Source organism: Bacillus rossius, chromosome 18 (assembly GCF_032445375.1).
Source record: "Bacillus rossius redtenbacheri isolate Brsri chromosome 18, Brsri_v3, whole genome shotgun sequence".
NCBI classification, from domain to species: Eukaryota; Metazoa; Arthropoda; class Insecta; order Phasmatodea; family Bacillidae; genus Bacillus; species Bacillus rossius.
This window is the reverse complement of record NC_086345.1, coordinates 5,600,065-5,627,693: the sequence shown is the minus strand read 5'-3', so window position 1 is coordinate 5,627,693 and position 27,629 is coordinate 5,600,065. Positions and strand designations below refer to the sequence as shown.

At 35.2% G+C, this 27,629-nt stretch overlaps 1 protein-coding gene across 1 annotated transcript; it reads right to left on the bottom strand.

The window, feature by feature from the left end:
• Nucleotides 1–934: 934 nt before the first annotated feature.
• On the bottom strand, nt 935–27,231 carry LOC134541431 (translocon-associated protein subunit alpha). The gene is made up of 5 exons (XM_063384877.1): nt 26,989–27,231; nt 26,415–26,612; nt 21,980–22,239; nt 9,008–9,266; nt 935–4,189 (listed from the first exon to the last, which is right to left on the bottom strand). Exons 1-5 carry the CDS (start codon nt 27,053–27,055, stop codon nt 4,116–4,118), a joined length of 858 nt encoding a protein of 285 aa, XP_063240947.1. The 5' UTR covers nt 27,056–27,231; the 3' UTR covers nt 935–4,115.
• Between the last annotated feature and the right edge of the window lie 398 nt (nt 27,232–27,629).

The following is a 27,629-nucleotide window of genomic DNA, read 5'->3' as shown; positions in this document are numbered from 1 at the left end:
GGAACCACAAATTACTGTGAAATCCACTGCAATCTATTTTACAAAAATTAGTGAATATTTTTTTTAAAATGATGCATTCCAAAATTATTCATTTAATGAGCTATTATTTACATATTTAAACACTAGATATTCACGAGTTTACGAAGTTAATGGCAGTCAGGTAAATTGTATTTTAGTTCAGAAATATATTAAACACAATTTTTGCTAATTTCACCTCTAATCTTAAACCATTATTTACATAATTTTGAGTCGCAATGTCTGTTGTTTTAGATATATACAGCACTAAGTTGCTACTGTATCACATTGTGTTAAATCAATTGTGACTATTGATTTATACGCAGATGAAACTATGACAATTACATCTTTCAATGGCCATCTCATTGGAGTGCCCGTGATTGGTGGTGGTGTTGTTAATGGTTGATGAGTTTTTTCTTCCCACTTCTGGTGCATGTGACAGAAAGAATTCAAATAATATTTTGTTTTTAAGTTTTCAATGACAAATATGCCATGTTTTTAATTGTTTAAGTGATATTTTCAATTACTTTTAGCGAGCATTAGCAGAAAAAAAAAACCCTTTCAATACTTGTTGCATGTTTAAAATGTAGTTCATTGTTGATGTTTCTGATTATGAAGTCCAATTACACATAAAAAAAAAGGGTATTTATATCGCACAAATGACAATCTCAGCAGTGACAAATTCATGAGGTATGTTAACTCAAGTATTAGTAAGCTATCAAATATTCATTATTTTGAAGTATTCGAGGTCAAATTGATTACAAATAGTTTATTATTCATATTTGTATTCAAAATTTGAATATTTAAACAAGCCTAGTGTTTATATATTAAGAGTACAAGTATTGTTAGAGTAAAAATGATACTTTTACATTTAAAGAGGTTTTTTTTAATATATAATCCAGTAACCAAAATACCGAACTAATGTTGTACTTTAACAAGGTTTATTCAGTTCGATCAATGAGGATAGGAAAATAAAATCACAACCCAAAAAACATTACACGAATAACATCATCAACACTACCAGATCACAAACCACCATAAAAATTGCTCTTAAAATCAAAATATTACCAGCTAAAGGAAATAACTATTTAAGAGGATTGGAAAGGTCACATCATGAAAAAATTCAGAGAGTATAAAAACAATAATATAATCTAAACGACTTGACACATTTTCATTGGGTTTGTTTTATCTGCTATATAGTTTCATTACAGACACTTCATTCAATATACACAAATAGTCAATATAGTATATAGATTATATATTAAAAAAACACACACAATTTTTCATGAACAAAAGGGTTTAAAACTAGGCATGTGCGAGAAAGACTTTTTTGAATTCGAGACGAGATCGAGAAAGCAATTTAAAAATTCTCGAGAATCGAGTCGAGATCGAGAAATCTGTACTTTAGTTAACAGGATAATATGATCCAAAAAAGTAAAACTCAATAATCTGACAAACATACATAATTATTCAATAATTTTATCAAGTATCCACAACTGCAATTGCAACTACAACTTTACCTTTACACTCAACAGTTTATTTGCCTACTGTCGTATGTAATTGTAAACATACGTTATTGACTCCATAGTCTATACAGTTTCCTTGAGCCATGGACGGTACTTGATCATGAAAGTCTGAACATTCACCACTATCGATATGTCACTATCGATACGGACCGCAATTTAAACATCATGTTGCTTGTTATATACTGCTGGCCGTGTGTATAACATAAGGCCATAAAACAAAATGCAATCGCGGAAGAATTCTGCAGTCATGTTTATATTTTTATTTTTTACCGTAACGATTTACGTTGATACTTGATATTGATACCGAAAATGATTTATTTTTAACTTTAATGTTGGTTTTATTAACGGAAAATAATCATTTTCTTCTGTAATTTAATGTGATAACCACAGCACAATTCATTGTTTACGTTTACCGTTTCATGTAGTGACTTGTGAACGGAAGTTGTTAGTTTTTAACTTTTTAATAATTTATCGTGTATACTATCGTAACAAGTATATTTTATTTTATTCGATCTACGTTACGTTGAAGATATGTTAATTATTTCAACACGCAACGCAAAATGCTGCCTCAATATATTATATTACCTAACCTATTTCTTGTTTAAAAAATTCTCGAAAATTCCGAGCCAAAAAAATTATCTCGAGACGAGATCGAGAAAATTTCTGTCTCGACTCGTTCTCGATGATGCCGAGACTCGCACATCACTATTTAAAACTGGGGGAAGAAAAGAAAAAAAAAAGAAATTTGGCTGTAAAATTACTAAAACCAGATAATAAAAACCTCTATACTACTGAATCTTATAACAAAAAATATACATATTATAATTTTAACTTATTAAAAAATTCTATTATGCAACTGTAAAAGAAAATTATTGAAATTTATTTTGCTATAAGATTTTGTTTTTATAGAGGTTTTTGTTTTATATAAGTTTTTCTTACAGCCAACATTTTTTTCATTTTTTAAAACTTTTTTGTCAAGCCATTATTTTACAAAAATCCGTTTGCAATTTTTTTATAACTATACATTGTACTATTTTGCACATTTAGGTCTCCGTAATGAAAACATCTAGCCGACAAAACAAACCCCATTGAATTCTGTCACGCCGCCCAGTCTATTTTTGATTTTATAATGTCGTCATTCATGTTTGATGCAACCTTTCCTATCCTCTTAATATTACTACAATCTAAAACTAGTACATGTCTTTTCAAGCCAAAAAACTTTTAACCTAAACTAAATTAAGAACTTCATAATGCAAAAATTATTTTTTTAAAACTGTACATGAAAACGAGAGAGAGAGCACATCTAGTACGCCATTATACTACGGAAATTTAAGTTTATGTAATACTTCACATCACAATTGATACTGACAAGAGACAATAAATAAACATTTGTAAATAATAAAGCTGGGTTTACGATTGATTTCCTTAAGAATTATAAGTTAACAATGGGCACACGATTAAGACAAAACTACATTTTCCAGTTTATGATTGACATAGAAGTCGTTAATTCTAACCAATCACAGCACAAAACACATGGTCGGCCATTGTTCGAAACGGAGAAGCAGGTTTGAAATAGGTTATTGACAAATGGGATATCTATTTTTCGAAATGGATGATGATTACAAATGACAAATATACGAATTATAACCCAAAATACTGCCTCGCTCGGTCCAATAATAAGACATAAACTTTCGGTTGAAAGGTTCCGGTTTGTTGTGATTGGTCGCTTCCCTTAAGTCTTAACGAAAAATATAAAATATAACTATTTCTGTTAAGTCTTAAGTCATCATATGGTTCGCACACGACCCGTCAAAATTCACACACAACAATCATAAAACATTCCACTAGTTTACATAGAGTCATATGGTAAGTACACGACTAAGTCGTGATTCTTAATTTTCAATCGTAAACCCACCTTAACTGTTTCTGGGGAAAAAAAAATTTAAAGAAAAAACTGAAATAAGTGTTTGAAAGAAAACAAAAAAATGTTTGTTTGATTTTAGTCACCTGCAGAAATATAAACTAAAATACATCATTCAAAAGACTTCCTTGCACACTGAACAAAAGCTACAAGATATTTTTTTAAGACATAAATATATTAAGACACAAAAATTTTATTGCACATAGTACACATGGAATGGGCTGACGAAACATTTGTGCTAGATGTACAATTTGAGTTGTTAGTAAGTTAAATATCTTGAACATAAAAAAAAATTTCATTAAAATTCTTCTGTCCTTTTAAAAAATCTTGTATCATTAAAAACTGCCGTAGGCAACACCCAGACATTGAAGCCAATACATTTTCAATTCATTACACAAGCTCATTTCATACGCAATGTATGACCAATCCACTGAATACATTAAAAAAAAAAAATTCCTTCATCGTAACCACACCCCAGTTTTTCAAACAGCGAACGCATGTGCTGCTGTGATGCAAACTGGCAGTTCTGTGGCACCGCTCCTCTTGAGAATCTAGCCAAGCTCCGCTACCAATCCGAAACCAAGTGTCTATCTTCCTTGTGTGACCGCTCCACGCACCACCGCGCCTCCTGGCATCGTCCGGCCGACGGCAGGTCAGTTGTCCGACCCGGCCGAGCGCTTGGTTTTCCGCTGCCTGGGGCTCTGCTTCGGCGCACGCGGGGACTTGTCTGCGGGAAACAACACGACAATCAGATAGCAGTTTCTCTCTCTCTCTCTCTCTCTCTCTGTGTGTGTGTGTGCACATCTGTGTGTCCGCCTGTCTCTGTCTCTGTGCGCGTGTGAGCCTGTCTCTCTGTCTGTGTGCGCGTGCGTGTACGTCTCTCAGTCTCTGTGTATATGTGCATCGCGTCACTGTCAGTGTGCGCTGGCGTCACATCTCTAAGTGCTCGTGCTTGTGTGTGTGCTGTATGTGTACATACACGCACACACACACACAAGTGTTACATACGACATCTGTTAAAAATTATTTTATGGCACCAAACTTTGTAGAAACAAGCCAGATACAAAGCAGGGACGTAGCTGGGGGGGGGGGGGGGGGGGAGAGTTCGTGGGGTGCAGATCCCTCCCTTCCAAGATAAAAAAAAAAAAAAAAAAAAAACAAGCAAAGACAATAAGAAAATTACAGCAACTTTACAACATAAGTAAATGTATTCACTGAGGTTATATAATTATGTAATTAATATTTCGCTAAGTAATGTCTCATGTTATCTTGTCCTTTAGGTATTTATGTCATTTCTGTTTTCATGTTTTGTGAATATCCTGCAATGTCTCTATTTATTGTGATAGTCTTTGTTTTTACTTGTTTTGTGTCGTGCCCACCTCTAAAGTCTCAAGACTGCCGGTGGGCATGTAACAAATTTAAATAAATAAATAAATAATTTTGAAAGCATTATTGTAATCCTTAATAGGTAGGGATGGTGATTTTTCGTTTTCGCGAAATAGATGCGAAAATATGCTAAATTATATTTTTTCCGCTATAAAATGTGAAATCTAGACTATTCCGAAATAAATGCAAAATCAAGGTAAAAAACGTAGATTCGTCTTCACTCTACACAATTTATTTACCGATTGTATTTCGTTTCAGTTCAGTATCAAAAGAAACCATCATTTTATGGCGTATTCAGCACAAGTATCTTATTGTCACGTCTTTCACAACATTATTGTTCGTAAATATTGAATGAAAAATGGCCATCCGTTCCTCGCGATTGTAAACAAAGCAAAGAACAACTAGCTGGAAGAGTGTCCGTCATCTTGCAGAGTACAAGTTTTTAGGCCACCATATTGCGACATCTCTGCTTCGCCGCGCTAAAATTGTAAGTCCCATTTTCTGGCTGTGTTTCACGTGAAAGCCGCGTTCTTGTGTAGTCTGTGGAAGGTGGTGTGTTTACAAATACGTGCATACTCGTGAATGTGTTTTATACTGTTATTTCTCGTGGTAAAAAAGGGACGAAACGTAATTTCCATTCGCGATCGCATAAATGAATACAAAAGTGAACAGTTCTACGAAAGTGATACGAATATTTTAATCATTTATGTAATCGCCATCTAGAGTGGGAAAAAAAAAGATGTACTTGAAAAGCACATTAACTCTGAGGGACATCAGGCTGCAAAAAAAGAGATTCACTGAGAAATCGGTTGAAGAAAAAAAGTCAGTAAAACGGCAAGCAACGGTTTCTGGCATGATCGAAAACCAAAAGGCGTAAATTGAAAAAACGAAAAAAAATAATTGAAATACAAGTTTCAATAAAATTATTTGTGCATTCTACATCAACTATGGCCATGAACACGGCTAAAAAATATTGATTGTAATTTTAAGTATTCAATTTATTGCATTCATAAGTGCTAAAAAGTTGTTTGGAAACCTGCCAACATAGGATATCTTTGTAGTTGTGCTAGATCTTTATTTTTGTGGTTGTTAATAATTAATATGTGTATTATTTAATGCTAGGGATGGGGCGACCAAATCCAATATCCGCCGAATCCACCGAATCCTAGGGATTCGAAGGTTCGGCGGGTCTGATATAGGATTCGTCAAAGGATTCGGTTTTTACTATTTACGGGAAAAAATACAGTAAAACTCACTTACGAGGTCCCGCATGGTAGGTTTTTCCGTATAAAGCGTTTAAATTGCCCGAGGTCTCGTCATTTACGCCATTAAATGTGTGATATAATGTCCGTTAAAATTTTTTCTGAAACTTCTTGTCTCAAATAATGGCACACGTAAATATGAAGAAAAGACAAATGAACAACAACATACGAAGAAATATGGATGATGTACCATAACTACAGTACAAACCCAATAGTTATTTTAAGATAAGTCCAAATAAAGAACTAAAGATTCTTTGTAGAATACCATAATTACTACAGAAGCAAGATAGCTACCATATTTGCACTATAGTTACCATAACAACTGAGATGTATATTTACCGTGATAGTAATGTATTATTTATTTATGACATATTAAATTAAAGAACATTGTTAAAAAAAAAAAGGATGTTAAACATTGATATGTACGGTTGGCACATGTTGCTAAGAAATAATGCGATCTGAAAGAATGCAGTAATACTACGAAAAGTGAAAATGGTACTCGTGGATTTTTAGGTTATGGCAGTCTCTTTCGTTTTTCAGTAATATCGGCCGAAAATTAACGAGCGTACTGTATCGGAAGTCGGCATAAATTCCGATTCAACTAAATATTGGCAAAATCGGCTTCTTCAATACAGCTCTACATTTAATGACATGAGTAAACATATTTCAGACTTCAGGATATTGAAAAAGACTAATTTCCATGTAGGTTTATTGTGTGTATGTTTTTTTTGCAAGTGTAAATTGAATGAAGTAAAATGTTATTTTTATTACTTTCAATTGATTAAACTTTAATGACCAGTTACAGATATTTATGACACTAATTTTGAGGTTAAGCAATTTTACTAAAGCATTCCAGCCAAGCAGGTTGCCAGCGAGAGACGCTTCTCTTCTGCTGGAAACACTATCTCCAATCGTAGAGCTAATTTAACTCCTGAACGTGCAGAACAAATTATTGTTCTGAATGATAGATTAAAGAATAGAATTTAATACTCTGTGACAATCTCTCTCAGAATTATTGTGCTGAAAAGTGGAAATGTTGAAACAATGTGAATGTACTTTTCAAACAACATGATTTTTGGTGCTAAGTTTGTTGAAGCTCAGTAAGGACTCCAGAAAAATTGACAAGGGTGAAATTTTTCCAAAGATATGTTACATTTACACAAACATATACTTGGTTATGTTAGTTGGATGATATCAGTTACTAATGAACCAATGGAAACAGGTAAGATTCAATGAAAAAAAAATGTTATTTTTTTTCTAGCAGTGCAAAATGTAAACACACTCTGTAAATAGTTACCCAAAATTAATAAGCCCACTTCATTTTAATACTTTATTCAAACATGATATTAAGTTTAAGATAAAAATAATTTCCCAAAAGTGTAACTGTACCACAAAAGCTCGAGCTCGGCTCGAAGTAAAATTCTTAGGCTCGCAGACCTCTAGTTATTTATAGAAAAAATCCTAACCGCTAATCTGTACTAAAACTGAAATTTCTCAAGAAAAAATTGTTGTCTTTATATACACTTATACCAGAAATGTACCAATCTACATGTGATAAAGTCAAGGGACTTTTAGTGCAAGCAGAATACATCTCACTTACATTAGATATGTGGACATCATCTGTTAAAAGATTCGGGTTTGGGTTCGAGATTCGGCAATTCCAGTCGAGGATTCGAGTTAGGATTCGGATTCGAGGAAATCAGGATTCGCCCCATCCCTATTTAATGCTTTTTAAAAATATACTTTTCTTCGTTAATGTAAAATGAGAGAATTGGCTAAATCTTGTTTTTAAAAATGCTACAAAATGCTAAATGTTATTATTTTAAATGCTATAAATCACCATCTCTATTAATGGGCTACAATAATGTAGTTCCCCCCCCCCCCCCCCAATTATAGTCCAACATGTCCCATACATAATAGACATAGTAATAGTGCTCCCACTCAGTTTATATTTAATGTAGATTTGCAAACATGTTACATTAAGCATTTCTTGTATACCAACTTGACATGTGTAATTTATGTATTTAATAACAATATATGTACAGGTATTTATTACTCTTTTTAACAGTCATCAAACATTGACTTACGAACCAAATAATAAAAATAATAAAATTAACACCAAAATATAAAATTAACACCAAAATATAAAATAATCAGTCTTCTTTTTTTACAGGCAAAATTACATAAATTTGTCTGTGCAAGTGTTGTAGAGTTCTTAAAGCATACTAGTCCCTATAACTATAGTGATAATTTTCTTTCAAACTTCAAATACGAAGAGCACATAAAAAAATGATGTAATGGCTACGCTGGACCCCTTCCTTCACAAAATCCACAAATGACATCTGTTGGGGGCAATAGCAGAGATTTACTGGTAAGTACTTAATTACCACTTGAACAGACTCCTTTGGTGAGTTTAAGTGTGAAAGAGTATAGAAGAGAGAGTGTGGGGGAGTGAGAGCATAAAAGAGTGCATTAGAATTAAGAGTACGTTCGTGAGTATGAAAGTGAGTGTGAGAGTGTGAAAGTGAGTGTGAGTGTGAAGGTAGGTGTGAGTGTGAAAGTGAGCGTGAGAGTGTGAAGGTAGGTGTGAGTGTGAAAGTGAGCGTGAGAGTGTGAAAGTGAGCGTGAGAGTGTGAAAGTGAGCGTGAGAGTGTGAAAGTGAGCGTGAGAGTGTGAAAGTGAGTGTGAGAGTGTGAAAGTGAGCGTGAGAGTGTGATAGTGAGCGTGAGTGTGTGAAAGTGAGCGTGAGAGTGTGAAAGTGAGCGTGTGAAAGTGAATGTGAGTGATAAAGTGAGTGTGAGAGTGAGTAGGTGAGATAACGAGTGTGCATGAGGGTGTGCGCGAGTGGAAGTAAGACCCACGCTCAAAGAGGACCCGCCGGGACGACGGCAACTCACTGAAGGCGTTGAGCATGCCCCGCGGCACCCACTCGTAGTCCACGTCGTTGGGGTTGGAGGTGCCGGTCTCGACGACGGGCTTCTTGCCCACGCGCTTCTTGCCGACCGAGTACAGGAACTGCTGCCCCAGAACCAGCAGGAGCACCACGCACGCCGCCAGGAACACGTACAGGAAGAACGTCTCGCCGTCCAGCCCCTCCTCCAGCTCAACCACCTGGACCGTCTCGTTGTACACCGCCTCCTGGAACACTGCCCCCGCCTGCGCGGGAGGCACCAGGCCGCCTCCATCAGCAAGTCCCGCCGTGGTTCTCAAGACCTTGCTCAACTAAACACTGTCCAGAGGGTCATTCCATATGAAATCAACCAGAGGCCTTATAACCTCTACGCCTTAGACTTTCATGTTTTTTTTTGTATATTGGTAATATCAACTAAATACATTATAAATATATTTTTTCTAAAAAAAAAAAAAATTTGAGTAGTTTTTTTTGTATAAATTTTTGAAAATTGCAAAAATAGCCAATTTGAGCAATGTTTTGAATCACTCAAATACTTGTAGGTTTCCAACTAATGGTGCTAGAAGCACTGGATGAATGTAAGGTAAGATTTGTTATCTGTGTTTTATAATTAGTAAAAACATTTTAGTCTATAAAAATAAAATTTCAATACTTTACTAAGTCAAAATTTTATGTAAAATTATGCTACTCTTCCTTGCTGCAACTATTTCTTAAGGCGGCATGGTATCTAAACAAGGGCTAAATGCATTAATTAAAAACTGAAGGTTACTTGAAGCCAAAACTTCTGCCTTGGTAATTTCGAACATTTAATTGCTGCGGAAGAAACAACGCTCGATAATTGTCTTTTTAGGACGTCTGCTAATAAAGTTGGCAAATAACATTATGTAGGATTGTTGTTTTGCAGTTTTTCAATGTTGTCTTCCAAAAACCAATAACGTCCAACTGACGCTTAAAGCATTTATTTATCTACCATGCCCCCTTAAGCATCTACTAAACTTCTCATTTTTATTTACTCATGATCCCATTGATTCTCCACCTTGAAATTTGGCACAAATCTAACCAATATTATGTAGGAATAACATACTTTTTTTAAAAAAATAATAATATCGAAATGGTGTTTTTTTTAGAAATTCAGTATTAAAAATTTTGAAAACAAAAATTATTATTTTTCTCCAAAGTTGGTCATGTCATATCAAATTGAAGCCCATTCAATGACCTTTAAAATGAGCTGTCAAACAGCCTTCTAGCACCATTAGTTGGAAACCTACAAGTATTTGAGTGATCCAAAACATTGCTAAAATTGGCTATTTTTGCAATTTTCAAAAATTTATACAAAAAAACTACTAAAATCATTTTTTTTAGAAAAAATATATTTATAATGTATTTAGTTGATATTACCAATATACAAAAAATTATATAAATCTGAAACATGAAGTTTCTAAATTAATTTTTCATTGGTTGATTTGATATGGAATGACTCCAGATCCTTAAGAGGCCACTCCAGTGTTTCAGGGGCACTACGCAACCCGCGTTAACCTCATAATATTCAATGCTATTTTCATTTTGCTTATAACTAGTAATTAACTAATATAGATTTCGAAATGATGCTTGCTTGATATGTAAGACAACGATGCTCTTATCAAAGCTCCTTTCTTCAAAAACATGCATAAATTATGGTTCAAACCTAGACAATACACTTATGCATATTAGTAAAGATTAGTATAAAACTATAATTTATGCACATTTTTGAAGAAAGGGGCTTTGATAAGAGCATCGTTGTCTTACATATCAAGCAAGCATCATTTCGAAATCTATATTAGTTAATTAGTTATAAGGGAAATGAAAATACCATTGAATCTTATGAGGTTAACGCAGGTTGCGTAGTGCCCCTGAAACACTGGAGTGGCCTCTTAAGGGGCCCGCCTACATGCAGTGCAAAGTGAGCTGCAGAGGTTTAACAATTAGTTGTTTTTATCGAAACTATTTGACATGCGATTACCGATTTCGGATATAAAAGAGATTAAGGTACCGGGCATGATCCTAAAGTTGTTTAAGATGTCTCAGACATATAGTCTATTAGTAAATGCATGCTGAATAAGCCTAATTAGCGTATTTTCAGAGGCACGCCAAGCTCACAGTTTTCATTACTATTGCGTAAAACCACTTTTGGATCGTGCACCAATCCTTTCTCTTTCGCTGCGTATATAATTTGCACTAGGTCACAACGGAAAATTTTGAGAAAAACCGTGATTTCTACGACGTGTGCTGCGCGAATGTTCTTCCCGGTATGTGGCGCCGCCACGGCCGCTTGACCTTGGATGACGAGGCAGGATGAAGGGGGGTCTCCGCGCTGCCTTTCTTCCTGTCCTCTTTCAGTTGTGCTTCGCTTGCCCGGACTGAATACTCACCCCGGCTAGGGCGGGCCTGTGGACACCAGACCGGGCTGAGTACACGCGTATTCCACAGTTAGTTGTGTTGAGGCCGAACGACATTAGAATTCAGCGTGACTGCAGGCGGGGTCATAAGGCAAGGTTACGACAGAATGCACCTCGGAAGAAGAACAAAACCATTAAAGGAAGTAAACGCCAAATCGTTGGGCATAAGTAATATTTCATTATACAAGTGATATATTCAAATCGATTTTATATGGCTTTGTTAGTTACGTATTTATTAATTTTATTTTATATGTGGCCATTAATATTTTTAATGGTATAAATTTATATGCAATCAACACTTTTAACCAAAATATGCATTTAACCATTTTAAAAACGCCAAGTTGAAATAAAGAATTTCACGTAACATTTAAAAAAGTATTTTTTTTAACTTCAATTGTGAATGAACGTAAGAATAAGAAGAGCCTTTTTTTTTGGAGGGGGGGGGGGGGGGGGGGGTTCTTATTTGGTAAGCAGAATTTGGTGCCCAAAGCAATTAGCTACAAACTGTTCGGTGTGTGCAAACATGCATAAATATTGCAGTATTTCAGACAGTGTAAGTTTAATTTGGACATAGAAGCTTGTCATTATAGTCACAATTAAAACAAATAGTATTTTGCCGGCTGTCCATGGCTGACTGTGATAGTTTGTAGTGGGAACACCTCTACACATTTGAAAATTTTTATACAGAAAACAAGAATAATAAGTCATAAATAGCATTTGTTGCATGTTATTAATGGCCGCACGATTAGTACACACTTCTATGTTTTTTTCCGGTGATTCAAACCATAAACGTCGGAGTCTAGCAACATACGTGCGGTTCTGGAAGTTGGAAGTGTATGCGTTCGGAGACGTACACGTGTCAATCTCGCTAAGCTCAGACTCACAGTTGACAAACGGAACTCCGTGAGAGCGGTTCAAAAAAAGTATCATATTGCATTATCGCCGCTGCTAATTGTAAAACCTTGACGAATTCCACAGGTTACTAAGAGACGTGTAATGTGTAGCCGCCGCTAAAATAAGAAAAAAACGACGCTGTGTTTATACTAATATCTCGTGTCACTTAAACCTCTCTGTGCGCTGGCGTGTTACGCATTGCGGAAAAAAGTTATCGTCTGTGCACATACCGTTCCACTCGTCCCACGTCACATTCTCATCAAGCACCAGAGCCCGGCAGTCGGACTGCATGCCTGACATTATAGCCCGCAGAATAAAACCATTTGGATATAAATGTTCAATTTTTAGTTTCTTTTGCTTACGAAGAGGCGACGCCGGACGTTTCGGCATCTAGGACCTTATTCACAATGCGCAGTCCGCAGTTTGACAACTTGCAACCGGCAGGCGGCAGTCGGAGATAAACTGTTCCACAGACAGCAGTCCAGCAGTCGCCAGTCGAGCAGTGGGATATCATCGAACTTCATTTCGGACTGCCAGACCGTCCCGGAGCAATGGCATACAAGAGATCCCACGCGGAATGACTGAAGAGTTTTAACATCAGCCGTCGTGTTTAAAATCTGCATGGATGCAACTGACAAAGTATTTTATAAAATTGACAAAGCTATATTCTGGCTGCAGGCACGGCGGCTCAAACAGAATGGATAAGTTGTTTCTGGTTGAGGCAAACGAATGGTGTTTAACCATTCAAAAACATGGCACATAGAACATCCGAGGCCAAACATCCTGATGCCATTAAGACCAGGTGACATCTGGATGAAAAGAAGAAAAGTTAGTGCTCCTGGAATACCCTCACGGGTTCAGACCTAGGAGGTGGAGGTGGTGAGGCTAGGCCGGGCTTCGGCCCCAAACAACTTGCCAGACCGCCAGCTGCCAAAATATTTCCACCTATCAGAAAATCTTTCGCGATGATGTGGTTTAATCAAATACTCCCTTGGTCATGTTATGTAATTTTGACTGGCGACTCCGGACTGCTGACTATGAACTACGTGTTGCCTACCGATGCTACGCTAACTGCAATCCTAAATTTTGCTTTGGAATTATACAAAAAAACATTTACCACCTAAAACCCTGCAATGAAAATATTTAGCAAATATCTCAAATTTTAGAATTGATTTTTTTATGTTACCTTCTTTAATATCGATATTAATGATAATAACAATTTTAAAGCTTTAATAAAACCGGCCCGTTGTCGTATATCAGGTTTTTTCTATTTACGAAATTCATGAACACTGTCGTTTTTACATGTTTTATGTAGTATAACGTATTCTATATAACTAATATTAAACAATCGAAGGATTATCAGCATTTGTTGTGAAACTTTCCTATAATGTAATAATAACACGTGTAGGGCCTATTGACGAAACAATCGTTCGTTAAATTTTTGTAATACGTATATATGTAAATTTGAGGCAACATTCCTTTTAAACTTGCTGTGCTTATTCAAAGGAAACGTGCAATTAAAAATAATGCATCATTAGAAATGAAATTATTTTAGGAATGTGTATCTGATGAAAGACGATCCAAGGATGAATCTTTCGCACACACTGTATGCTGATGTAGAATGTAACGCCGACCCTAGTTGTTTCATGGTACGGAAAACTTAAAATTTTGTAATGAAAATTTTTGAACTGTAAATGGACCTTTATTTTCCATCTACAACGACGCGTCTTCACAAAAAAAAAAATATTTTTGTCAAAAATATTTAGTTAATATTTTTTCCTTAAAATATTCTCATCAATACTAATATTATAAATGCGAAAGTAACTCTGTCTGTCTGTCTGTCTGTTTGTTTGTTACCTTTTCCCGGCTGAACGGCTGAACGGATCGTAATGAAATTTGGCAAGGAGATAGATTATATCCTGGGGATGGACATAGGCTATATTTTGTCTATAAAAAAAAAAAAAAAAAAAAAAAAAAAAAAAAAAAAAAAAAAAAAAAACGTGTTAAAAAAATATATCTTAATTTTATGTAATGTGTGTCATAGATATACAAACTGTTAGTGTCATTCCTCTATGCCTGCCGTGCAATAGCTTTCAAGCCATTACGTTACGTTTTTCTATTGTAAGGAACTAAGTAGAGAGTAAGAAAAAAATAAAGATCTTGACAGTTTGTAGTGTCACCATATTTGTTTCAATTTTCAATACCGTTTTTGTATATTACAATTTAAATTGCAGAAAAAAATCATGTTTCATAAACACATAAATAGTGAGTGTGTGTCATTTCTCTATGTCCACGAGGTCTTGCCGCGTCAATTTTCTCCTTCGGGCGAACCCGTCCGCTTAGTTAAATAAACAGCTTTTATCGTTGAATGATTTCATGATTTATTTCATGAAAATCTGCTCTCATAAAAAAGTAAGTTTTATAGTCATTCAATATGTATCTCTTTCTCTCTCTCTCTCTCTCTCTCTCTCTCTCTGAAGATCAATCTATGAATCGTTACACATTTATTTCCTTTATTTTTTTTATTTTGATTTGATACAATATGATTTCACTAAAAATCTATTTCTACCCCTTCCTATTTTCATTTCCACATTACGAAGTTTCACTTCTTCCGCGCGGAGGGACTCCACGCAATATTTTTGCATGCAATTAAAAACTATTTTTTAATGATGCCAAAGAAGTATAACTTCTCATGCGCGTACCTAAGTACACGCACCCATTTATTAAATTTAATTTCTTCTATATTTTTTCTCCCTACCTAGGGCACTCATAATTCTTTTAAATTTCACGTGTATGTTTTCAATGTCATTCGAGTTGTACAATTTTTTTTGTCAAATTGGTCATTATTTATACTTTGTTTTATTTTGGAAACATACGTATTTTAGGTATTATGACAAATAAAAAAAAATAATTACACTAATATTCTTAGGTTTTTATTGTGTGGATAGGTTGAAGTTTAATATTAAGTAGGTATATAAATTCGTAAACTTATAAATTTCTTCGAAATTTATTCATAGGTTGGTGGGCCTACTAATATTTATATTTGTATAGTTTGAAGTTTAATATTATGTATGTACGTAAATTCTTAAACATAGAGTTATTTATTAATTTATTTAGAAAATTATTAATAGGTAGGTAATAAGTTTTTCTATTTGTCAATATTGTTATTATGGTAGATAGGAGTACAGCAAATGCCTACATTCTTATATTCCTTTATATCTCTTTCGTTTTGGAGTGTTCCCGAGCCATTCGGGGTCTTCAAAATCACCCCCCCCCCCCCCCCAGGTGGTTAAAGCCCCAAAATTTCGAAAGTTTAAATTTTTTTAAAAATCTTTTTTTTTTTAGATTTTAAGTGTTTTCGAGTCATTCAGGGTCCTCGAACACCCCGCCCCCCCCTCTAGGAAAAAGCCCCAAAATTTCGATAATTTTAGGAATTTCAAATATCTATTCTTTCGAGATGGAGTGCTTCGAAACATTCGAGGTCTTGAACCTCCAACCACCCCCCCCCCCCCTCTCCCTTCCACAAAAGTGAAAGCCACAAAATTTCGAAAAATTGGAGGAAATTGTATTAAAATTAAGTCATTACGAACTAAAGTGTCCGGGGCATGGTGGAACTTTTACCCAAAGTCGACTTCCCACCCAATTTTGAGGGAGGGGGGGGATGCAAAACCCCAAAATTTCGAAATATTTCTTAAATTTAAGAATACTTTTTTACTATTTGGAGTGTTTCCAAGCCATTCGGGGTCCTCAAACTACCCTCCCCCCACAAGGAGTCAAAGACCCAATAATTAAAAAATTTCGGAAAATTTCCAAAAGCCTATTCTCATTCGATTTGGAGTGTTTACGAGCCATTCGTGGTCCTCAACAACACACCCACCCCCCTCAGGGGTCAAAACCCCAAAATTTAAAAAAATTCAAATATCATTCTCTTTCGATTTTTATTGTTTCTCAGCCATTCAGGGTCCTCAAAATCACCACTCCCCCTCTGGGGACAAAGCCCCAAAATTTCGAAAATTTCAGGAATTTCAAATATCATTTCTTTCGAGATGGAGTGTTCCAAACCATTCGAGGTCCTGAACATCCACTTTCCGCAAAAGTGAAAGCCCTAAAATTTCGAAATATAAGAATATATATAATTGGATGTTGGCATGTATGACGTCGATAAACTCTTACACCGTTTGACCGATCGCCATGAAATTTGGCACATCGAAGTGTTTTTATCATGAAGAAGGTTTTTATGCTATCCATTTTTTTTGTAACTCGCCGCTAGATGGCGCTGTAGCGCATCAACTTTTAAACCTTTCAACCGATCGCCATGGGTAAACAGAAAATCATAGGTCACAGATACACAAACAGTAATTATGTATCATTTCTTAATGTCCAACACACTGGACATATCGCTATCCATTTTGCTGTAACTCGCGGACAATATATCACCCGGTGTTCAGCCCGGGCAAAGCCGGGTACTGCAGCTAGTAAATATATAACCCTTATAATATCGTCGAATTGCATTCTTATTTCCATTATTTTTTTCACTTATTGTGACATAGTAGGCTATTCAAAAAATATGACGAAGTTGCATACAAATATATCGGGGCTCCTTGCGCTGCCTAATGTTTCAAAATGCTCTCGCTGAAAATAATATAATGACTTCATCTAACTTAAGAGCATTTATTCAACTTCTAAAAATCGTAAAAATCGTACTTTATTCATAAGAAAATAAACATTAATGTTTATATTTAAAAAAATGTATTTCACTGGGTGCTTCATTCTGTATATTATTTTTGTTTTTATCTTCTGCCAGCCATTTTACAAAACAGATAATGCGCGTTAGATATTTTGACCTTGAGTGCTTTGCCCTGTGCCGTGCATCTCTGCGCCCGGCGAGCCGAGCCAGTCGCTCGGGGAGAGTGTTTATTAGGCTAACGCTATGTCACGTAAGTTAATACTGTGAAATGTTTTGTAATTTAGATTCTGAATTATTATTTTATTGTTTCCAAGTAAATCTGTCTATATGCCGAGTTTGATGTGCTCTTAATAATTAGGTACAGGCTGAGAATCTCGAACTATGCTATCTTACACCTCTGTCGTGAGGCACCTCTATCAAGAAGTGTGTGACTGAGTGGTATGTTTTGTGATCGAGTTGTAATGTTTGATGTTTAACATCTTGGCTCTCTGTATAAATGGATTGTCCGCAACCGAAATTGCTTTACATATTGTTACAGTAAAAAACTATGCCTGTAAGTACCATGAAGAAATTCAGTCAGTGTATGTTGGAGGATTGCGTAAGCAAGTAACTTTGCATACAGCAATATTGAACTACTTTAATTCTGAATAGGAAAAGCTTAAGTAAGTTTTAATATGACAGTGACACACAAGTTCCTTTCCTTTTGATTCGGGCTAAAGCATACGAAATAATTACAATTTATCTAGCGTAACCACATATTATATTTGTCGTTGTAGCAGTTAGAACCATACAGAAATGGGACCTGTAGAGTGTCAAATATGTAGTAAACAACAAAACAATACTGCCACATACATTATGAAACATAAATTTGGGCAAAGCATGAATCATAAAAATGAGATATGCCATGACTGATTTCCTACTGTTTATGACGTAAATTAGAGGTGTAGTAAATCTAAGTGAGTGATACTTTGGTCTAAATTTGGTAGATTTAAATTTAATTTGAACTTATTGTACTGTAAGGTCCCTTGTTTAAAATCACTGGTTTTTAACCAACTCCACAGTTGTACAATACATGTGAAAAAAAAAATTAACAATAAGAAATCTAGTTTTATATGCACACACACTTTATATGTATATATGTAAATGCATACACATATTTACATATCAAATGTATATATATACATTTATGATTGCGACCACTACGATGCCCATTCCCTTAGCAGTTTCCATAAAAATTTTCTGTTAGCGCGCCTGCTCCCGTGTGGGTAGCATTTCAGCAACCTTTCAAGGGGTTTGTAACTGGGAATAAAGGTTTTCATACCGAAAATATTAGCTAAAACCGTACTAGAAAGTGTTCGATTTTTTCTGCTTTACCCACGAGCCAATGTTGCCAAGATGATTGACCCGCGTGTAAGAACATAAACCTGTATATATTAACTTATGCAAACATTAGGAAACGTATTAGTTTCCCAAATTAAATTTTATGGTATTGGAGTATTCTGAAATATATTTGGTAAACTAAAATAGTTACAGCATTGCTCTACTGATAATACATAATCTCCTACAAAAGTTCCCATTGACTTTGTTGTGCGTCTATAAAGCGCGCTATTTTTCAACTTAGGTAATGGAATATAATTTTTTTTCGATAAAATATTACTGATTCAAAAAATATGCTTACAGCAAATACCTACTAAAACATTTTATTTGTTTATCCTATTGTTATAATAACATTAAATTTATAGCTTAGTCATTTGGTTTGATTGTTTAATACAAGTAGTTTTAACAAATAATTAATTATCTAAATTTATTAGGAAATTATTCTCCATATATTATTACTGAATAAACTTAGCAAATCATAGAAACCCCACACCTGTTAGTCTAAACGAAAATGCGATGGTTTTCCTTCACTTCAGATTTCAGTTTACTATGCGAACTACTACATTAAACTGAGCGTGTTTATTTGTCTCACTTGTTAACGAAAATTGTTAATTACAATTTCTTTTAAGTAGTAGAATAAGTTAGTAACCAATCAGTATGTACGTACGTATAAAATATGTGAATCGGGACCATTTGGAATTAGTACAATACAAATAGCACATTTAATATTGTGAATTAGTTGAATGAGCTGTCTTATTTATGTTATCTTATGAATATATAATAAATAAACTACATTTGAGCAAACTTCATTAATTTTACAATTGCTCGGTTTTTTTAATACCGCACAAATTTGTTTTATTTTTTGCAAGTGAAGTCAGGAAGATTAAATACCAAGTTCATCCACCAGGTTACATTATTTTTAAATACACCGTGAGATTTTTTATATATTTTCAGTAATTGGTTGAATGGACAATAACATGTCTATCCTAGCCCAAAAAGCATGATTTGTCGGCAAATGCGTTGTTAGGTTTTCTGTTAGTATTCTAGGTATCGTGTGAATGGAGTAACTAATTATTTCTTCTCTTCTGCTAGATAAACTTTTGCTCATTTTTATCCCCATGGGTATAATTGAAGGTATAGCATAAATTTGGCAGCTGTGTAATGGGCTTAATTTAAATGAAGAATATGCGGTCCTAACCTTCACAAACAATAACTGGAGGATTAAATTCTGAAGTGTAAGAAGTTGAAACGCCAACGTACGAAACATATGTTCCAGATTAGGTTATCAACTAAATTAAAAAAAAAAATGCTTTCTTCAAAGTCATTTAAAAACCAATTCCAAAAATTCTTTTTCATCAGAAATTATGTTTACCTTTTTTACTTGCACATACTCCCCTTTAGAACAAGTTTTTTTTTAAACCGATATAAGTTAAATCTACGCTAAAGTTTAATGACAGGAAAATGTATTAAACTGGGCATGTTTATTGGTTCAAGCAGAGCTAGAAAATTTTATCATTCAGTTACCAGTAATTTAATAGGTCTGTACTTTTAGGTAATGTTATATCGATCTTAAAAATTGCAAGACTTGTGTTTCTATAATAAGCAGATAGAGCATTATAATTTGGGAAACTGTTGGCGTAATATAGGCTTATACTGTGCGTCTTGTACGGGATAGCCTAGCGTGTGGATTATTCAGGACACAAATATGCATTGCTGTGGACAGGGAAGCGAGCGGTCGCCAGCTACACGTTCCTTATCACCACGGCCTGCTATCATTCTCTCATTCTCTGCGTCTGTCTTTTCCCCTCCTCCCGCGTTGCGTTCAAGGTCGCGTCAAGGAAGAAGCGAAGAGGAAGGTGGCCGGAGCTGTGTCCCCCCCACTCCCCAGCTGCCCTCCTCCCTGCTCAGTGTTTCTTCGACTCGCCACCCTGCTTGGAGGAAAAACTACAACTCTTGAGCCCGAGCGGTGAAAAAATCGGCCACGAGGCGGGCCCCTTAAGAGTTCCATCCTAGATACTTCCCCTACCAAAACTCTGGTGACCCAGTTTCAGGAGAACTCTTTCAGGGTCTATGAAATTTTTTTGTAACTTATTTTATCATCACAGAGTTTTGTTTGCATATAATATACAAAATTAAACATAATACAAACTAAGTCAACTATTTATAGAAACATGCATATTTTTGTTAGAAAGCTAAAAAAATTTTCAGAGAACAGTCCGCAACTATTTATGGGTTTGCCTTACCCGCCCTCTCTTTTGCTCCCTAGGAGTTGTTAGAGTTGGGGGTTAGGAGCAAATGAACCCAGGTCAAAATTAATTGGTAAATTTCATATAGGTGAAGAGAACGACTTTTTTTTTTCACCTGGCACAAAAAAAAAATACATTTGAGAATTAGGATTCGTCTGAAGAGAAAACAAACTGCTTAGGCAATACCTAGTATCACGCCACTAATGTTGAGAGCTTAATCAAATTATGTTTCATGTGTTTTAAGGTTAAGATCATCAAAACAAATATACTCCACATAATATGCAGTAATTAAATAAATTCATGCTAAAAATTATTCTCTAGGTATTCAAAATACTAGGAGATAAAAATATACAATAATCACTGTCATTTGTGATGTGATACACTAGTTATTCATTGTCTTAAATATCACAACACACTGAACATTACAGACATAGAAGTTGATGATCGCGCAGAAACAACCAGCAGACGACTTTCCCTCGCAACTATTCCTCGAGAAGCAGAGCATCGCAGATACGACCTGAGCAACCTGGGAGCGTGTTGCCCCCGAGTCGAACAACCTCCACCAAACTGTTTCCGGCAAGTAGAACAAGTAATGTAGCCCCGGGAGTTAAAAAAAGGTCAGAGACTTCAAGTAAAACAAACCCTGTATCTAACGTGTAATTAAAAACTCATGTGAGGTATCAAAGAAACAAATGGAATAAACGAAAAGGCTGCTGGAAATAAGATTTCGCGAGTTCCAGCACAGATCACCGTTTATCTGGAGACTTTGTCGTGACTATCGTGACCTGTAAACATGGGCGTCGCAAGGATATATTTTTTGGGGGGTCTTCAATTGATTTAGTTGCTGAGGAATATCCATCCCCTGGAAAAAAAGCGGGGGGTCCGGGGGTCTTCTGCCGGGAAAATTTGGGGTTTGAAGGTGCAAAAAGGTGTTTTTTAGGCATTTTTATTTCCTAATTATTCTAATTATAGTTGGTTGCAATATATAATTTATTTTTAAAAAAAAAATTTTCAGAGGAAAAAATTTGTAAAAACACAGTTAACATATCTGTATTCGGTATCGGACCTGATTTTGATTTTACACGAAGATCGAATTAAAAAGTGCTCACATTACCACGATTGGACTAAATGCATCAAGCGCAACATGTGGGTTGTATCACAGAAATCATATTTTTGATATAACTACGAAACTAAATATATTGTTGGAGGGGACGAAATTGAAGACTTGTATTATTGGGGGGACGTGTCGCCCCCGGTTGCGACGCCCATGCGGAACAGCGGTCGATCCCTCGCGCTCCACAGGCCCACGAACAACTCACCGCATCCCTGTAGTTCAGGTTGACGTTGAGGCCGAACGGCCGCCCGGAGAACGCCTCGGACGGGATGAACGAGTACAGGAACGTCGCCTGCTGCCGGGGCTTGACAACTTTGTTGTACGCGACGGCGGTGAAGTTCTGGATGTAGAAGGTGTAGTCCATGGGGTAGCGGAACGAAGCGTCCAGCGTCTCCACCACAAAGTCCTGGCCTCCCTTGTTCGTGAACCCGACCATGAACTCCACCAGCTGCCCACCAGGAAGATCTGCAAGCAGCACAAACTTGAGAGTAGTTCTACAAATACCACATCAAATGAGTACAATCCATGCAGTTAATGCAAATAAACGCTACAATCCAAAATAAAAATCACACGAACAAACAATGAACACGTACTTGAAAGACTTTGGGAGAGGGATATAAAGAAACGCACAACATTTGTGAGTCTTTAGATTGCATGGTGGCATAAGACTGTCTCACACCATACTGACGGTTTCTAGAGACAAGATTTTACAGTTTTATTTTCATGCCAATTTCGTTTTTAAAACAGGAGATTTGTGGTAGTTGTGTATTAATTTTTTTACTAACCATGTTTATTAAAAGAGATAGCATGTTACTGAAAAATTTGACAGTTAAATGTTCCATGATACCAAAGTCTCTAAAACTGTGTAATTTTGAATGATATACACATTTAACTTTTCAATACATATAATGATTTGTAATAAGCATGTCAATTACTTTTCGGAACAAATAAAATAAATCTGTTAAGTATTTCTGTGTATGAGAAATGTTTGAAGTTCATAATGTAAAAATGAGTACCTAATAACAGTTGCAGGATCTAAAAAAATTAACTTTTCCCAATTTTTAAAATTATATTATGGTACAGACATGCTAAATAAATTACTTTCATCTAAATTAATATTTAAAAGATTAAGTATTTGTCATTAAAGTTAAGTTTTGATTGATTTTAATTGTATTTCGGGACTTTGTGCTGTATTAACTATAATTTCAATGCTTTATGGTGTGCAGACATGCTTTTCGTTGTTATTACGGTTTTATTGCAACTCATCATATAATCTTGTTCCTAGCTACTTCATTTTCTTGTCATTAATTTTATTGAACGGTTATTCCTGTTAATACATTACAATATCGCTCTTGCCTTTCATGTTTTATCGCTAATCTTGCTTCAGGTATGTACCAAGTGTAATATAATAGTGGTAAAAAGTCGCACAACCTTGCATAATAACTACTATCCCAGGGTGAAGGGTGGTTGTCAGTAGAGGAACCAACATTTTAAGTACCAAAAAATTGCATATAGGTTTTTGAATATGAGAAAAATTATCAAATACTTCTTTCATGTTCATTAAACCATCATCATTTTTAATAACATTAAATTACAATAAACACAACTGTACAAAAATGCAGATCCACATAAATCTCTTAGGTGAACATTAGCATATCCAACCAAGTAGTTTTGATTTTTTTGTTCACAGCCCGTAAGCCATTCGTGAGAGTTGTAAAAACTTACTATTTATTAATGGTTAGTGTGATGTTTCCTCATCAAGGCTTGAAACGTCCAACCATAAAACTCGCCGCCAGCGTCACTTTGAACGTGCCTGGAATCCCTGTCTTTTGATTTGCATGCGGCACGTCTGAAGTTTGTCTACAGCTGCAATGTCTGGCTGTTCACTTCCTCCATGTTCTCACCCCAACTTCCCCTCCCTTGCTTGCATGGCTGGGGGAAGAAAGGCAAGCTATCGGTTCCACTGCTGCTAGAATTCTCGTGGCCTAGACCTGACAAGGGATGGATTTACATCACGTATTGAGAATCTTAAAAGAATTTTGCTGAAATTAGTTGTCGAAGACACCGTTTCAACGACAAACCATTCCCACCAGATTAATTGGTAATTGACGCACGCTCGTTCACGCAAGGGAAGTGAGGCCTGGCCACGCTCGCTCCGGGTAAAAGCGGAAAACACGCAAGACGGCAGTTCTCTTCGCTTCAATGTAAGAAGCGGACAACAGACAAAGGATAGTGGCATTTGAGAAAACTGAGTGAAGTATGTTGTATCCAGAATTTGGCGTGTCTGCTTGAAAATTTGTAACATCGTTGAAATAACTTATTTCAACAACAGATTCAGATTCAAAATAAATATACATATTGTTCCTCCAAAATGTAGGGGAACTGATCGTTCATTAGTATATTCACCCCTGCTATGATCATCTGTGTGACATTTTACAACTTGCGAGTAAGAGTATATACATATATATGTGACTTAAAAAAAAAGCTATAGTGAATAGTTATAAAAACCAGTAGTAATTAACAAGTTAAAGCTTCTGCATGGGGAAAAAAATAATCTGAAATTAGTTATTTTTTAGTACTGTTGATTAATGTGATGATACTGTAATTGGATCATATTTAAATTCTCAGTAGTTAATTACATGAGAAAAATGTTATTTGCCAGTAAAATGAATGGTTGGTCGGGTAGGCAACACTGAAACGTTGCAGGAACCCCACCCCCTAATTTACTAGTATTTGCTAAAGGAATAAATATTATATTTTGTCATTCAGAGGGATCAGGTGGTTATGTTCAGGTCACAGGACCTAGTTTTGTATATATTATTTTATAGTTTGGAATAGTCTTGTAATAAATTTCAATATTTAATTATTTTAATTTATAAACGCCTTTTAACTACACTTTTACTGGTTTTCATTTTACTGGCTAAGTTACTATTTATGTACGTGTAATTTTCGATGTTTTTTTTCATTTGAAATGTTCTTTTCATAATGCTGAAATGATACACGATCCAGGATACAAGATGCAGGACTGTGGGAGAGTCCTTCGGCAAGGGAATCACACAACAGACAATAGGAAGGCAGCTTTTCTGGTTAAGTCCCCACTTTGTACTTTATGTGTTTCTTTTGTACTTTTTCTCGTCACTTGGTGATAGCACGCTGAGCCAAGAGGTTGCGCTGTTTCTGCGGCTCCGCAACAAGTAAATTTATTTCATACGAAGAATAAATTTCCAACTCCAGTTTAAACTTTTTAAATTTAATTTCAACTGTCAAAAGTTTGGAAAAATTTAGTAGCTATTAACGAACTTTACACCAGACAACCTGCCATCATCGATGAGAGAATTTGATAGTTTTTTTTTGTATGCGCAAGGAAAAGTCATCTTAGCCGGGACATGAATGTGACTTGTCACATCATTTAAATTTACAGTAAAACAATTTAAAAGGATGGTTAGGTTACGTTTAGTGAAAAGTCCTGTAGAACATTACCTTGTACACAAAACTGTCTTTAATTTACCATGCACAACCATGTAAGATTAGCAATTTTGCAGGATTAATGAACGTCAATAAAATTTTAATGAGAAACCTCAATGACAAATTAATATACAATATTACAGTTTTAAAACACATTGCAATAAGATGTTTAATAAAATAACAAATGAGTGCTGGTCTTCTTCGAAAAACCATTACGGAAATGTAACCATAAAATGTTAAGTGAAACACGCTAGAAAACAGCTGGCTTCTACGAAATTACCGTTTGTAGCAGACGTTTGATAGCCTATGAAGTGAAGAGGCCACCGCCATGTTGTTTTTTAACTACGCTGCCGATCCTGTGGTTGTTTCATACATAAGAAAGTGTTAATTTTTGATCTGGCTGTTGTAACACAATATACCATAAATAATAACTTAAAAAAAGTTACAAGAGTCCCTACTGTGCATCAAAATTGTCATTACGTGTATCAAACCTAGTAATTACTTTTATATGACAGGTGACGTGCTATTGCACATAAGTCGGCACTACACCAATCTGTACTGCTAAAAAATCCCTGTCAAGGATTTACGCTTGGGGTTGGATGCACAGTAAGGACTCAGTCATTTTTTTAAAGTTATTTACGTTACATTGCGTTACAATATCCAAATAAAAAATATAAACTTCCATATGTATGGAAAACTACAGAATCGGCAACTCAAAAAACAACATAGCGACAGCTGTTTTACTGCATAGGCTATCAAATGTGAATTACAAATGGTAAGTTCTAAAAAAACCAGTAAGAATTATGAAATGCTATTTTCAGGTTTACTAGAGGATCATCCAAAGTGTTCGAAAAATATATTTTCCCAATTTTATTATTTTATTTATGGAAAAGCTGAGTTGCAAGAAAATTACTTTTTTAAATAAGCTTTTCTAAGACATAAGAAAGTTATTTTCACTGTCATAAATTTGGTACCATATGTATTAAACAGCTATATTGTTTATACTGGGCATACCATCTACCATCTATAGAACCGACATGAAAAATACTCGTTTTTCACATGAAAATCTTGGAGTTGGTTTAACTGCATTAACCAGGTATATTTTTATAAGCACTTATGATACATTATTTGCATGGGTTCTAATCATAAAACACATCAATTGTCTTCATTCTTACCGAGGTTGGTGCCAGAACCAGGCGACACGGGCCTGGTGAACAGAACAGTCGTGTCTGCAAGTGGCGAGGCCCCTGGTTGAGTATCTTCACCCTCTTCTCCACCTTCGTCAGTCACTGATGTCTCTTCCCCATCGCCCTCTTCTTCAACCATCTCATCGTCATCTACATCGTCTTCTGCTGATGCGAACAACCTGTTATCTGTAGAACAGAAAACCATCTTGTTGGGGGGGAAAAAAATGGGCCAGCAACCATATGTCAATAAGTACGAAGTGATATAAACAAAGCAACAAGCTGAACTAAACGAGCAGCCAAAAATTTTACATATACTTATTTTAACACATGACAGAAAAAAAAACATACGTTACCTTAAAACACAGAACACAAAAAAATATTATACTAATCCCACGTGTTAAAATATCAATGTTCAATGAGAGTTTAAACATTACAACATTTCCTTAGAAGGCCATAAAAAAACGAACTCTATAAAAATTATCCTGATTTTAAATAATAGAACAATTACAAATAACATTTTAAACATAAAGTTCAGCAATCACTCATTTGGTTCATAACTTACTGTTTGAATCCACAGTAAATATTACTGCTGGGATGATAAGTAACGCGAAAATAAATAAGTTCTTCATGTTTTCATAAATTTTCCGTATTCACCGAAATCACACTTCTGTCAAAAGAAGGCAAATAACTTCAGGCCAGCTTGCTTGTGCAGTCTCTACTCTCTAAAGAACTGGTGGACTGTGGGAGTTGACCGGGAGTAGAAAAGTTAAACGTGGAAGTGGAACGGAACACATGTTCATCCGAACTTTCTTCACCGAAGTATATTATTGCCATCGGTACTAATTTCTATGTGGCAGTAACAAACAACAGTTTTAAAACTAAATAAATATTACTTATATAAAAATATTAATATTATTTTAGTGAGACATAGAAAACGTTCTATTAATTACAAAATATTTATCTCGCATATTGAAGGTATCACAAGCTAATATTTAATTAAATGAATTCAGTAATTGTAATTCAAGTTGCTACGTTCATGAATCATGCCAATTGAATATAAAATATAGTAGAGAGAAAAATCGAAAGACGTGGACTTAAATTAGGTCATAAGGGTTTATTTTAGTCAATATTTTGAATTTGCGGTAGAAGGTATATCCAAATATTTTACTATTTGGGGTCTTGGTTGCAATAGTGATGTTAATA

Excerpts from the sequence above, each read along its gene's own strand:
- LOC134541431 (XM_063384877.1), bottom strand. The coding sequence starts at position 27,055 with ATGAAGAACTTATTTATTTTCGCGTTACTTATCATCCCAGCAGTAATA. Across the intron at positions 26,613-26,988 it reads ATTTACTGTGGATTCAAACA|ATAACAGGTTGTTCGCATCA; the intron begins GTAAGTTATGAA and ends TCTGTTCTACAG. Across the intron at positions 4,190-9,007 it reads GGGCATGCTCAACGCCTTCA|ACAAGTCCCCGCGTGCGCCG; the intron begins GTGAGTTGCCGT and ends TGTTTCCCGCAG.